At 34.0% G+C, this 14,359-nt stretch overlaps 2 protein-coding genes across 2 annotated transcripts; both read left to right on the plus strand.

Moving 5' to 3' along the window:
- Nucleotides 1-1,068, plus strand: LOC145571293 (uncharacterized). Its single transcript, XM_081630354.1, has one exon. The coding sequence runs from the start codon at nucleotides 1-3 to the stop codon at nucleotides 1,066-1,068; it is 1,068 nt and encodes a 355-aa protein (XP_081486480.1).
- A 5,132-nt stretch (nucleotides 1,069-6,200) lies between these two features.
- On the plus strand, nucleotides 6,201-7,559 carry LOC145571294 (replication protein A 70 kDa DNA-binding subunit B-like). Its single transcript, XM_081630355.1, has 6 exons — nucleotides 6,201-6,333; nucleotides 6,452-6,707; nucleotides 6,799-6,910; nucleotides 6,985-7,160; nucleotides 7,231-7,351; nucleotides 7,422-7,559. Exons 1-6 carry the CDS (start codon nucleotides 6,201-6,203, stop codon nucleotides 7,557-7,559), a joined length of 936 nt encoding a protein of 311 aa, XP_081486481.1.
- The last annotated feature ends 6,800 nt before the right edge of the window (nucleotides 7,560-14,359 follow it).

Here is a 14,359-nt window from a genome sequence, read left to right on the forward strand (position 1 = left end):
ATGGCACGACAGGAAAATGTGGAGTCACTAGATCTGCTTCTTCGGGATCTCTGTGACCCTGATCAGGTATTTGGAGGGAAGGTGGTTGTATTTGGAGGAGATTTCAGGCAAGTCCTCCCTATTGTTCCTCGGAAGTCTCAGAAAGAGGTTGTAGCTGCAAGCTTAGTCAGCTCATACTTATGGCCTAAGATGATAAGATTCCGATTAACCGAAAACATTAGAGCTAAACACAATCCTATATATTCTGAATTTTTGCTGGCACTTGGAAATGGACAGCTGCAGAGCACTGAAGTTGATTTTGTGCAGTTGCCACCGCACATTGTACATTGCTATGACCCAGAAGTCGTTCCTGTACCAGCTGTGGCGTCTGCTGCTTTCCCGGAAGTTGGCAGCATGGACATGTGTCCAGGCAATTTTACAGAAACAGAAATCCTTACTCCCATGAATGAAGATGTAGATTCAATCAATACTTATTTGATTGACCAATTCCCGGGAGAGCATGCTTCATACAAAAGCTTTGACTCTCTACTTGATGATAATTGCACCCTCTACCCGACTGAATTCCTCAACAAATTATGTCCTGGAGGTATGAGCCCTCATGAACTCATCTTGAAGATAGACTGTCCTGTCATCTTACTGCGAAACATAGCGCCATCTGAAGGTCTTTGTAATGGAACAAGGCTTATATGTAAGCGTTTTTTGCCAAATAACATCTTGTGCGTTATAACAACAGGCCATTACAAAGGGAAGCATTGGTTTCTGCCACGTGTTAATCTTCGTCCTTCATCTTCAGCAAATTATCCATTCCAATTTGAGAGAAAGCAGTTTCCCATTAAACTCAGTTTTGCCATGACAATAAACAAGTCACAAGGTCAAACGTTGAACAGAATTGTCGTATATCTTCCCCAACCTTGCTTTTCACATGGTCAACTATATGTAGCACTCTCACGCGCTAAGAAATCTGAGAAAGTCATTGTCTTCACACCAAAGGTATCTACTGCTTTATCTGCTTCACATGTTAAAAATGTTGTTTCTTATGATGTCCTAAGGTTAGCTTCAATCATTTAGCCAGCTGTAACTATGATATTTTTGAGCTTGTCACAGTTTAGTTTCATTAGTTTTTGTGTGTATAGCCTGTTGCAATTTCTGAGTTCATATGCATATCTTGTATTGTTGCTGGATTTAGATACATCCAGTAACTCTTTATTTTATATGCTATTGCCTTTATTTAATATCATTTGCGTAATTGCCTTTGCCATTATTTATTTTATGTGCTAGACTGCATGTGCTAAATATTTGCTAAACAAAGAACTGTCATTCTTTACTAGGCTTTAACAAAGACAGCCATTTTAAAACATCTTCTGGCTAAGACTTAGCTTAGCATTAGTACAAAGAACAGATATAACACAGCGATAACTCTCACATAGGTCACATAGGACAATACACTTAATAAAACTTAAATACCTAGACATTGAAGACTTAATATCAGCCTAAACACATTTCAGGATACATTCAGGGAATTTATAGCATTTACTTAGATCCCTAGCGGTGTAGCACAGGTGTAGCAGCCAATTAGATGACATTAAGTCTTTCCTGCTTAAAATGAAACTCCACCTGAAGCATCACTTGCAGGGGTGTATGATGGGCTAGAGTGATGGTGAATATCGGTGCTGTGAAAAATAGGATGGCCAGTGTACTTGCTTGTCCCTTCCTGTGAGTTTTGTTTAGCATCGACCTCAGCAGTTTGCATGCAGCAGTCTCCTTGTTGACTGGCCACCTTATCTTCTGGTTCACCAAAACAGAGATCAGAAACAAGCTTCTCTAGCTGTTGCATCCTTTCCTCAAGTGAATTAACGCGATCCACCACTGCCCTTATGCTTGTTTCTTTAGCCGACCCGTGCCGTCCACTACTACTCTCCTTGCCCTTGCCCTTGCCCTTGCTTGCCATTTTGAATTGTTTACTTTGAAATATGCTGTATGGAATGGTTAAGATATTGCAGCAAAAAACTATAGAACTGTGCCAACTTAGCCTCATTTATATATACAGAGATGGTGCATTCTATTGTTTTTGGGATAAAAATGTGTCTTGCATGAGTCATCTCATCACAGCTCATACACCACAAAATTGGGTTAGACCTCAAAAAACACTAATGGACAAAAGAGCTTACTCATAAGATCATATACTGCTTAACATGACTTATAGCTAAAATTGCACACAATCAGTATGCAGTGGTTTAGAACCACTTAATGCACTGCACAACATACAAGTGGCTGTCTGATTGTATACAGGTATATGACATGGGCTACAGCTATATGTTATTGTAAAAAGCCAGGCCTTTAATTTGCATCTTTTGTTTAATCATCTTGGTTAAATTATATATAGATTAAAAGGTTTTTTTAAAAAAACAAAAAAAAAAGGGCCTAATATATTCAGCATTGTGCCCTTTTTTATTATGTCCTCACAGACTATTGTTAGGACTTATTACATCAAACCCAAACTAGGAAGTGTTCATAGTGATTCACATTGGCACTAGATTTATATCAAAGAGCGCAGGGTATCCTTTTCTATACTTAATTAATGCGCCTTGATTTTCTTGCACATTATACCTAGCTGTGAAATTGATGACTTTTGTAATCTCACATTTGGTGATTAGTCCACCATTCTTCACACACTTCGCTTTAGCATGAAACTGTGTATCAAAGTGCTGAAGTAATACATGGCTTGAGTCCTCAAGCTCACTTAACCAGTAATTTGCAAATTCGACAGGCACATTCTGCAGACAACAAGATAACACACAATGTTATTCCATGCAAATAGCTTCAAACTTTTTTTTTAAAAAAAAACAAGCACTTATTATAGACACATACAATTGTCCCTTTCTTAAGATAAGGTGCTGTAAAAATAAATCTAAAATGCGGCTCACGACAATGATCTGCAAGCTCCTCAAGGCGACCATTTGTTTCAGCCATGCTTGCTGAGCTGCCATGATAGGCTGGCTTACGTCCTCGCCTCTTGCTCGAGCTACTATTGCCCTTGTCAAATCCGCTGCCTTCTGTTCTCCTGCCCCCTGTTGGCCTCAGTATCTGAACATAGAATGTACTCTCGCCTGTGTACGTAAATTTGAGACCATCACCTGGGATTACACCATTGTCTCTGACAAAATCACACCAGCCACCTTCTAAAACAGTCATCCAGTTATTTCCATCCTCTTGTTGTACCATGGTAGCTTGCCAGATTCTAGATTTATCATGCACTAGCAAATTCACACCCTCAAATCCTTCATATAGTATGCTTTGAAATTCATCAGGGATGTGCTGTAGAGTAAAATGCATAGCCAAAATATCACCACGATAATAAAATTAGCAATAAATAATAAAAGCTAGGCATATAATAATTTTAACATCCACAATAATGCTAACTACATGTATTACAGCATAGCAAGATAATAGTTCAATAGACTCTATTTCATACCACTATCTCTGCATCCTCAGGCTGATAGCGAACAGTAAACGTAGTTGCATACTCAGCCATTTAACTTAAAAAACAATCTGTTAGGATGGATTTTATTGCCTGTAATCACAATTTGATAAGCATTCCATGCTTGATGGCAAGCAGTGCTATATATAGAGCCAAAAACAGACCATTTTTCTTTATCACATTAAATGCATTTAATATATCTTTGACAAGAAAACACTTAAATAAGATTCTGTTTACAGACATTGAAACAGAAGCCATATTCAATATTCTTTTTGAATATTCAATGGCAGTCATAATTACAGGTCAAAAAATTCATAACACTCATAATGCTCCACAAATATCTGTATTTTAAAACTATCATAAATGGTTTGATACAAATTCAGCATATTTCATATAAATCAGATATCCTTAAATAAATTATATTATCTGCACAGTGACCAGCATGTCATTTTTTAATGCCAAGCATTGTAGTTAGGTCAACTGTGCTCACAAAAATTGTGTTGCAGTAAATAACATATTATTGTCAAAGTTAGCCCAAATTGTTTTCATTAGACTTTCAACCCTTGATTAAATGCACATTTTTTTAAAAAAACTTGAAAGAACACTGTTTTCAACATATAAACAAGTGACTGACTAAAGAAGTGACTGACTTGCTCAGGTTGCCAAATATGTCTTAATACAAAATATATCTTTAAAGAGGCCATATATTATGTAATGGCCTAATCCCAAAACCAATCCTAAATGTGTAGTTCTATAAGCCCAGCTTTACCTTAGTCTAAGTCCTAATCCTAACACATATGCTTATGGCCACATATACAGCCCATTCTTTTGATTGCCAATATATTTACATTTCTCAGTCCATTTCAGCTTTCAACATCCAAATTCTTTTTAAAATACAAAAAAAAAAGGCATCTTGGATGACAGTAATCATAAAACAGCTAATTATCTAATGGTTATTAAACAGAACCATCCATCACCTCCTTCAAAGCTATTACACATAAGACAACTACTCAATCCAATTTTAACATGATGCTCTAAATAGACATTGAAAAGAATCCCCTTTTTCCTAATATAGAGTTCTTAACTATGATAGCCTCCTGAGTATTTTTAAAATCGAAAAATCTAAGCATTGCAACTTGCAAAATAAAAAGCAATGCAACAGAACCAGTTTAAATGCTGGTTAATAGATTGCTCTCATCATTGACATTTTGTGCACATAGGGTATTAGATAGCAACTTCTTTTCAACCAACTCCAAATCTTCAAGAAATATCTGCATTGGTAACCTTCAATGCTGCACAAATCAATAAAGCAGTTCATATTTCTGGGGAACTAAAGCATTGTAGCAGCCTTTAATCCGTTGGTTAATAAGCTATTCTCATCATTACTTAATTTTGCACACAGGTTGTTAGGCAACACCTAAATATTTTGCTGTATATTTCTACTACTATAAGTACAACATACTAACAACTACCTTGTTTCCTATTACAACATTCTATACACAAGTTGCTCCAGCTTCTTCTTCTCAGTCAACTGCATATCAGAGTAAGTCCATTAATGCCTTCTGCTATTTATTTCTATCCTATACAATTAATGATAGTAATATTATGCATGATATAACTATATTATTCTTTCTTATACTGAAATTTTCATATACATAGCATTTAATATCAATCATTTCTCCTTATATCATGTAGCAACCTAGATCTATCATATCTGTCTACCTATTATTGTTGAATTTTTGCTTGCAATTCCTACACTTAATGCTTCACAAAACTATTTCCCTACATCTGTTCCATCTAGCATGCTTAGAAAGCCCACTACTTATCTGTACAGCATTAATTTTTGTGGCACTGCATAATAGTTTTGCTTCCAGTTTAGGCACACTAATAGCATGAACAGATTACACTTGCCTTACCTTAGTGCTTGCATAAATCAAACTCTAAATTAGGTTATTGTAACTTTAAAAGTTCCTGTGCTGATGAAAGCCTGGTATATGCCTTGATGTCTGCTTAGTAAGCAAACATATGAAAGCTACTTAATGCTTTGATTAAAACTTAGGCTAAAAAAAATTAAGAAAAAAACAATTTAGGAGGCTGCCTAAAGCATAATATGTGCATGAAATATGTTTAGTTGGACAAAACACTCACATGTGTATATTATTAGATGAAGCCTGAATATGTGCCAGTCAGCAAGCTAACTCCTAAGAGCAAATCCTATAAAATCAAGGTTGCTGTGAAGGAAAAGTCTCTTGTCAAAATTCCCTCTAATAAAAGGAGGTTCCAGAAGCTTGTCTTTGAAGACGATGAGGTACGGCCTTATAATGTTGTTATCTTATTCTGCATGCAATGTTGACTGCCTTTTTTCACTAACACTTTTGGTTGTGTTGTTATGTATACAGGGAAATGAGATTAGAGGAACATTGTTTGGAGATGAGATTGATCACTTCAAAACAGTCCTTGAGCATAAAAAAGAATACATAATTTCAGATGCTCCTATCAAAGCTACTGACCCCAGATTTATTAACAAAGAAGGACCGTACCAGATTGGCTTTGGAGGAAAGATTGCAATCCAACCTTTGGTGCCTGATTCTGGTCCTGTTCTCCCGCACTATACTCCTATTGCTGATGTTCCTCCGACTAGCAATGATAATGATCGATTTGGTAATGCTGTTCATTTCTATACCTAGATATGCAAGTGCTTTTCATGAATTACTCTAACTAAATGTCTGGTGCATTTACTGATCTTCAAAATTCAGACATACTTGGTGTTGTTGTTCACATGGAAGATGTTCGACAAAAGACTTCACTCAATGGATTTCCATTTTATGTCCGCGACATTGCTGTTGTTGACCACAGTGTTTAGAGGTTTTCAAAATTAATAATGCTAATGATTACTCCACACATTTTAGGCTACCAATAAACTTAACAAAATGCTTTATCCATGCAGGCCTGACCAAGCTCTTATTATCTCAGTTTATGGCGAGCTAGCTACTGTTGACTGCCAACAATTTAGTAATTGGTTAGACTCTTTCAAGATCATAAGCTTTAGGCATTTAAAGCCAGCTACACACAGAGGTAACTTCACTCCAGCAGCTAAACATTTACTGCCTTTGTTTGCTGTTTTGCCTAATGCTGGACAAACATTGCTAGGTTTTTCCCTGGCATCTTCCATGTCAACAACCATTGATCCAAACCCTGTTTCTCCTGAGGCAGCCGCACTGCGCGATTGGTACAATCAACTTATACACTGTCAATTTAGCATGTCCTCTGCCTATTTGTCAACCTTGATCTATCATTGCTAATTCATTATAAGTATGTAGGGTGCAAGGAAATGTTGATAAGTTAAATGACTGTGTTGCTCACCAACTCAAGCGGATTGAAGACCTTAGCAGCAAAAATGTCACACCAGTTGCTGCAATTGCTGACAAGACGGTATGCTCAGCAGATTAGCTCTGCAACACAAACTGCATCACTCCTCTCGATTTCTGACATACTTAATTTTGCAGTCAGCAGATGTTACTCCTGACACACGCTTCTGGGTAAAAATAACAATCCCTAATCCTCAAGAAGAAGATGTTGTTGCATACATTGGATGTGCAACTTGTAGCAAGCGCTGTGACTACTTTCAAGGCTCTAAGTTTATGTGTGCATACTGTGGAGAAGAAAAAATTGCTGAATTAAAGTATGCCTTAATTTACTACACTAATTATACTACATATGTACAGCAACTAATATCCATTCAATCAATGCAGGAACAACTTCACCTTTGTTGCAACGGATGGAACTGGCAGCATCCGGTTTACTGCTTTTGGCGAAGAATGTGCAAAGCTGCTAGGCTCTACGGCCACTGCACTTCTAGAAAAGAAGAAACAGGTAGTTAACAGCTCACATACTCACAGTCTAAATTTCAGCACCATGCTAACTATACCTGTGTAATGTATAGGAAACTTGGCCAGAATTTGCTGCTCTAGCCACTACACTACAATCTAAAGCATCCCTTATTCAAGTTGGTCCTGCAGGCACCATCAAGAGGTCAGGCGTGCTTAAGTGGTACGTAAAGGCTGTTTCACTCGAGCAATGATTGCAGCATAATCAAGCTAATTGGGCTTCTAATAGGAACACATTCCCCTAAGATAAGCTAGGCTTATCCTTTTGCATGCGTTCCTATTCGACGCCTTTAAGACAATGCAAGATTACTTAGCCTATTTGATTTCCCTTGCCTTAACTACTCTTAGTGCACATTAGTAGTTATGCCAGCCAAACATGTTAATTACCATGGCTTTTGAAGACTTTGACCTGCTGTCACAATATGCACTTTATTCTTGCAGCTTTTGTTGAAACTAATTTGCTATGGCTATGTGTGCTTTTAATGTGATAAGTTATGCACTTGTTCTCAAGGCTTAAACTAATGCCCTTAACTATTGAGCTGCATATCTATACTGACTTTTTTTGCTTTATTCATTACTATTAGCATGTTGTTTCATATTCCTAATGAAGTGATCGCCTCTTTCAAATTACAAAACTCAGATGGCTTCTTGATATAACAAGTTTCAGAATCTCAAAGAGTCATTCTTGCATTCATTTAATCTTTCAGTTTAGGACACAATGCTTAATCTCTGTGAATATCAGCCATTTTGATAATCGTATCCAAGACAACACAGCGCACCAATAAACATAGACATATACTAAATATGATCACTGCTGAACAGCCAATCCATATGATCTTCGCCTTCTAAACACCTTTCTTCCTTAATCAAAGCAAGGCTACTGCCGATTTTAAGCTCCTGTTTCCTCTCCCTTTCCCGAGCAACTTCAGCGCACTTTGCAAGTTGTACATCGATATCTTGCATTTCCTTCGCCAAATCTCCTAATTTCTGGGTAGCATCAAGGCGCGCCTCAGCCGCTGCGTAATATCGACCACGAAGGTTTTCTTTCCTTCTTTCTAAAATCTTGCGGTACCATTCTGTAAATGGAGTATCCTCATCACTTTCAGCCATAACAGAGCTTAGGTTTCAAGGCTTAATGGAGGGTCAAAAATGATAATTGCAAAAGCCTTTTCAATTTGCATCAAGAGAAAAAAAAGGATTTTCTGGGATTTGTGACTGATCACTCTGCATTTTCCCAATTTAAACCCCAAGCCATCACTTGACGCCTTTTCGATTGTCTTCATAGCATGCAGATGTAGAAAGGACACCTTGTTTCAGACACTGCACAGTAATCGAAAAGCACTACAATTTTAAAACTAATGGTCTAAATGTTTTTTTTGAACAAAAAAACTTGTTATATATAGCTACTACTAAGAATATCCAAAAATAGAAAGCGACTTTCGTTTTCGTTTGTTTAATACCAAACACGACTTTTACCGCGAAAATTTTATTTGATATAGAATGTCTACTATATACATTTCACTAAATATTATATACACACTATTAACCCGTCACGAGTACAAATTAAATACACCCGATCGTACCATCACAGTGTAAATTTAATACGCACAATTCCATTATACAAGTACCAAATATCTAAACTAAATATTTTAAATTTTAACAATTACAGTTTTGCTCATATTTTCTAAATTTGATATAACAGCACAATAAAGTAATGCTCATAGATAACAAAAAAATTACTAATCTATATACATTGATAGAATTGCAATTATAAATAACATAAATGTCCCAACAAATTAATTATGCCTTTACATTAAACACTAAACGGTATCCTCCCGATTCGCCATTCGGAGCGCGCGCATCGCGCGCGCGGGGGCTCGAAAACTAGTAACTATCAAAAGGGGTAATGAAAGACACTATTTTACAACATTCCCTTTGGATGTTCATTATTTACAACAATATAATACCCACTAATGTGCATAGGATGATGACTCATAAAAATATCTTACCAGGAAAAATCCAACAAAAAACCATGGATAAGGGAAAAAGAATGTAGCGCACAAAACTATCCTCATAATAATATCACTACAGATGTAACACCTCGACCCCAAACAAATTAGGGAGAGGTCTATTGTCACGAAATGCGCGTCAAGAGCCAACATCTGTCCTTATGGACCAACACAAGTCCTTTCGGCGCATTTTTTCGTCACTCATGCGCATCCCAGGAAAACTTCCCAGGAGATCACCCATCCCAAGACTACTCCCAGCCAAACACGCTTAACTAAGAAGTATCTTAGTGTGGTACCTAGTTTTTAGTGGACAAAGATTAGTCTATAAAGGTTCCACTTAAGTGTCTGATAAGACTTATAAACAAAACTTAGAGTAGCCACCTTATTTTTATCCGAATAAGGACGGATTTTAAAACAGTCAATTTTAAAGAAAAAAAAAATCAACTGTTAACTCCATAAAAATAAATTAGGCACAGGGTTCGGGGTTTAGGTTAAGAGAATCGAACGTCTGGAACTCGTCTTCCCTTCCGTTCTAAGGAACGGGTTCTTACTATTGCGTTGTTAAAAATCGAGTTTTAAGCCAGGTTAATCAAAAAAAAAAGATATAATAATTAATGTAAGGTAGGTTTGAGCACCAAAGTTGCACTACGTACCGATCACAGTGAGATTTTGAATTCACTCACGGATCAAAACCTTCGTAGTTCGGACAGATGCCATGTTTTAAATAACCAATTCCATTGGGTATTTAATTGGGTAGTTAACATAAACGTCATTTTTTGTAAGTGGGATCTTAGTGATCTTTGACGGATTCACTCATAAAAGTAAAATGAACCACCTTGGTTGAGGAAAATCACCCCGATTAGTGATCACTAAAAATGTCTTTTGAAGAAGATAATTCAACAAATGCGTCCCAATTGACGACTTTTTTAGTGGGTCAAGGTATTTTTTGGAGTGAAACTATAAGGGTTCACTGTATAATCTCACTTTGGATTTAAAAACACTCAAGGGTAATTTTTGTAAGGTTTTAAGGGTTATGTTTTTAGGCTTAATGGAATTGACCAAGTAAAACACGACACCTGTCAAGGCCTTACTTCCAAATAAAAGGGAACAATAAACTATTTAATCATATCCGATTGTCAATTAATCCATCGGGTAATTATAATGGGATATAAGCTTATTTTTATGGAGATGGATAATTGTTATAACCTTATACAACTAAATAATTAATCTTAACCTCATGTTTGGAAATGAGGCCATAACCTTATATTAACTATCATTAATTATTAAAACAAACAAGCAAAGTTATGATTCATTCTTGTGTTACAAAAGGGTTTGAAATAAGAAGGTTCACAAAATTATAACAAATTTTAAAGTTTGTTAAAACTTTTATTTCTGAAGTCATCTTAAAATAAAATTAAAGTCCTTAAGACATCACTTATTTCGAAAGTCATCTTTTAAATAATATTAAAGATTTTTAAAAAAAACAACAACATTTTGAATTAAAGTTTGTTAAAAACTCTTATTTCTAAAGTCATATTTAAAATAAGATTAAAGATTTTAAAACATTTTTTATAATTAAAGATTGTGAAAAACTCTTATTTCTAAAGTCATCTCTAGATAAAATTAAAGTTACTTAAAACTCTTAATAATTGAAGTTCTATAAATATAAATACATAATATAGTGTAATATAGGTTCCATGACACCATTAGTTTCTTGAAAATAAATTAATACAATTTTTTTAAAAAAAAACAATTAAGAGAAAAATGTGTCTATTTCATCTCTTTGATAGCTTAAACTAAAAATAAAAATCATAGAAAAATCGAAAAAATTATTGTAAGATACGGTTGGAAAGCTCTTGAAAAGTTCTATCACTTGAGTTAAAGAAATAGAACTGCTTTTGGACGTAAGGGTTGTTTTATAGGCCATCTTTGGGACGTGGTAAGTAACTCTTCACTCTTGAACATCCTTTACATAAACTCTTAATTCCTTAGGTCTTTAAGCTCACTTTAAGAAGGAAATTATTCTTAAAAATGTATCTTAGACAAACACATGAATGTGTTAACCTTTTATATTTAAAATGCATTAGAAAGAGATGTCATGCAAAATGCAATTAACCCCCCCCCCTCTTTTATAACCTATCACCTTACCAATAGGCTTGGCTTTCTAATGTGGAGTAATAAAAGATTTAGGGCTAATTTAGCACCTAATATCGTCATTACCCCTATTGGTAACATCACATGGAAACAAACACATTAGTTAGCATAATAATAATAATTAAGGAAATTAAGAAAGGAATAAAGATAATACTTTAAACTAGAAGTAGCAATTTTTTGGATAACCCTTCTTGCTTATCAAGGACTAAAAGATGATAACTCCTTAATTAAAGTGAAATAAAAGAGACTAGGTGATATTTTTTTTGGAATTTTGATATATTAAAAGAAATCAGTGCAAAATAAAGCTAATGAACTTTTTTTGATTTTTGATTATAGAAAATAAACTTGAAAAATAAAACTAAATCTTGAGAAATAAACTTTTTTTTTTTTTTTTTTTTTGGTTTTAATATAGAATAAGAATACTTGAACAATTAAGTTAATTTTTTAACATAGATGAAAATAACAACAATACTTGAACTTAAAATTTTTTTTGTGTTTTTTTTTATAGGAATTAAAGATAGTGACAATACTTAAATAAAATAACTTCTTAATTATATGATTCTTTTATAAGCTAATAACTTAAAAATAAAGCTAAATTAGAGAGATTTTAACTAAAGCAAAAGATTAGAGGAGAATTTTTTAGAGAGAATTTTTAGAGAGAGAATTAGTAGGAATTTTTTTTTTAAATGAGAAATTTAGGGGGGTATTTATAGGAAAATAAAGGGGTTAATTTGTAAATAAAAAAAAGTAAATAAATTAAACTTCAAGGATTTAAAAGGTAAATATCAAGATTTTGGTAATAATGAGAATCTTGATATTAAATTCTTTCGTTTTATATGTAATAAACTACTTAATCTGTTTTACAACACTCAAACTAATAAAATAAAGAAAACCGTAATTAAATCAGACTCTAATATTCATATAATAAAAAGGTTCTAAAATGCCATGGTATTACAAAAAAGAAAAAACCAAGTCATGTCACAACTCAAAAGTACTCACATGGTACACGTATGGCAGAGTGCTTAAATTTATTTAGTGACTATTATACTCATCAAGGTACTAAAACAATACTTATAAAATAAACATCTCTCTAAGATGTCAGCTCTGAAAGTTACACAAAGACATTAGGTTACAATACTAGTAGGGGTGGACAAAATATTTTCAGAGTTTAAAAAAAAAATAACCCTTGCCCTTATTAGACAGTACATATAAATTACCAAATAAACATCTAACCATACGACAAAATCTTATAAATACGAGCATTACAAACAATAACCCTTACTAAAAGTATAAAGTAAGATAAATCATATAAAATCATAAGATTGACATGGTCAAAGTGAAAATACACATGTAAAATCATACAATATTAAGTCATACGACATAAATTTAAGGTAGTCAAGAGTAAAATATATTCCCTTAACCGAATGACCTTTAAAGAAAAGGTGAACTCTTATCTTGCCTCACTCTACTAAAACACAAGTTTATATTTATCATAGTCGTAAGAAAAAAAGATAAAAGATACAAAACTAGATCAAAACAACAGGAAAATGAATAAAATAGAAGATTAAAATCACGTCGGCAACATAAATAAACATAACAGAAATACTATTTGAATAGTGTCAAATAGTGTTTGAGTAGTGTCAAATAGTGTTTTGAATAGTGATATGCAATATGTGACGCGTATGAAATCTAGCTGTCCCAATTAACGTCAGATACAATTGATCCAAATTGAAATTTATTGTATACAATATTAACCGTAGGGAATAAAAAAAAAGGTAACATTATTTCACTATTGACAATGTTCATCAGAATTGACGAAAGGATACAAAAACTAGACTGAAATAAACAAGTCATAAAAAAAAGATAAAAGATAAAAAAACAAAAAACAAAAAGAAACAAAAAACAAAAAGAAACAAAAACGAAATAACAACAAAAGAAAAATGTCAGAACTCAGAGTGCCATGAATCCACTATCAAAGTGGACGAATAATCGTAAGGAAGGAACACGATCTTACATTACCGCTGAAAAAAAACTATTCATCTAAAGCTCAGCGTAACAAACATACACAATTATACATGCGTAACAACCATTTAGGTGTGGGAATATTTGTCATTTCCCTACATTGGTTGGGCATGAGTCTTTAGAGTAGTGGACTTTATAAGTAAACTAGTCATATAATAGGGTATTGCACAAATCGCAAAAATCACTAGATAAAATAAAAATAAAAATAAAAATAAAAATAAAACTCTAACAGTCTAAGTGAACATACAAATATACTTATTATACTCTAAAGGAGTAAACAATGCTTGTTTATGAAGAAAATGACATATTCCCCTGACGAGACAAAAATATTGTACTTTGTACTATACGATTATTATACATATACATATAAAAATACGGTCTAAAATACCTACTTTTACTATAAAAAGAAAATTACCCTTATCCAAAATCTCCACTTACCACTTAATTCTTATCTTCTTCCATCTCCCTCCTTACCCGAAAAAACCAAACAAAAACCACCATTAAACTCGACCACCATGTTTCAAGAAAACCAGGAAGATCAGCCTGTCTTCACCTTTGAGGAAGACATGAGGATGATACGGGTGTACTTTATGTACATTGTGGGGCTAGTGGTCCTCCTAATAGCTGTATTAATTTACTTGTTAATCCACAAGTAAAGCCCGAAAATTACTTCGGTGGAGCAGGGTAAAAATGCATGTAGTGTTAGCTGTACTTCAATATTTTGTAATTTAGTAGTTTAAAAGTACAAATTGTAACATGTATTTTGGAAATTATGAGTAAAAATCATTATTATTACTCGTTTTCTTTGT

The sequence above is a fragment of the Chenopodium album genome, chromosome 12 (genome assembly GCF_948465745.1).
Source record: "Chenopodium album chromosome 12, dcCheAlbu1.1, whole genome shotgun sequence".
Taxonomy (NCBI): Eukaryota; Viridiplantae; Streptophyta; class Magnoliopsida; order Caryophyllales; family Amaranthaceae; genus Chenopodium; species Chenopodium album.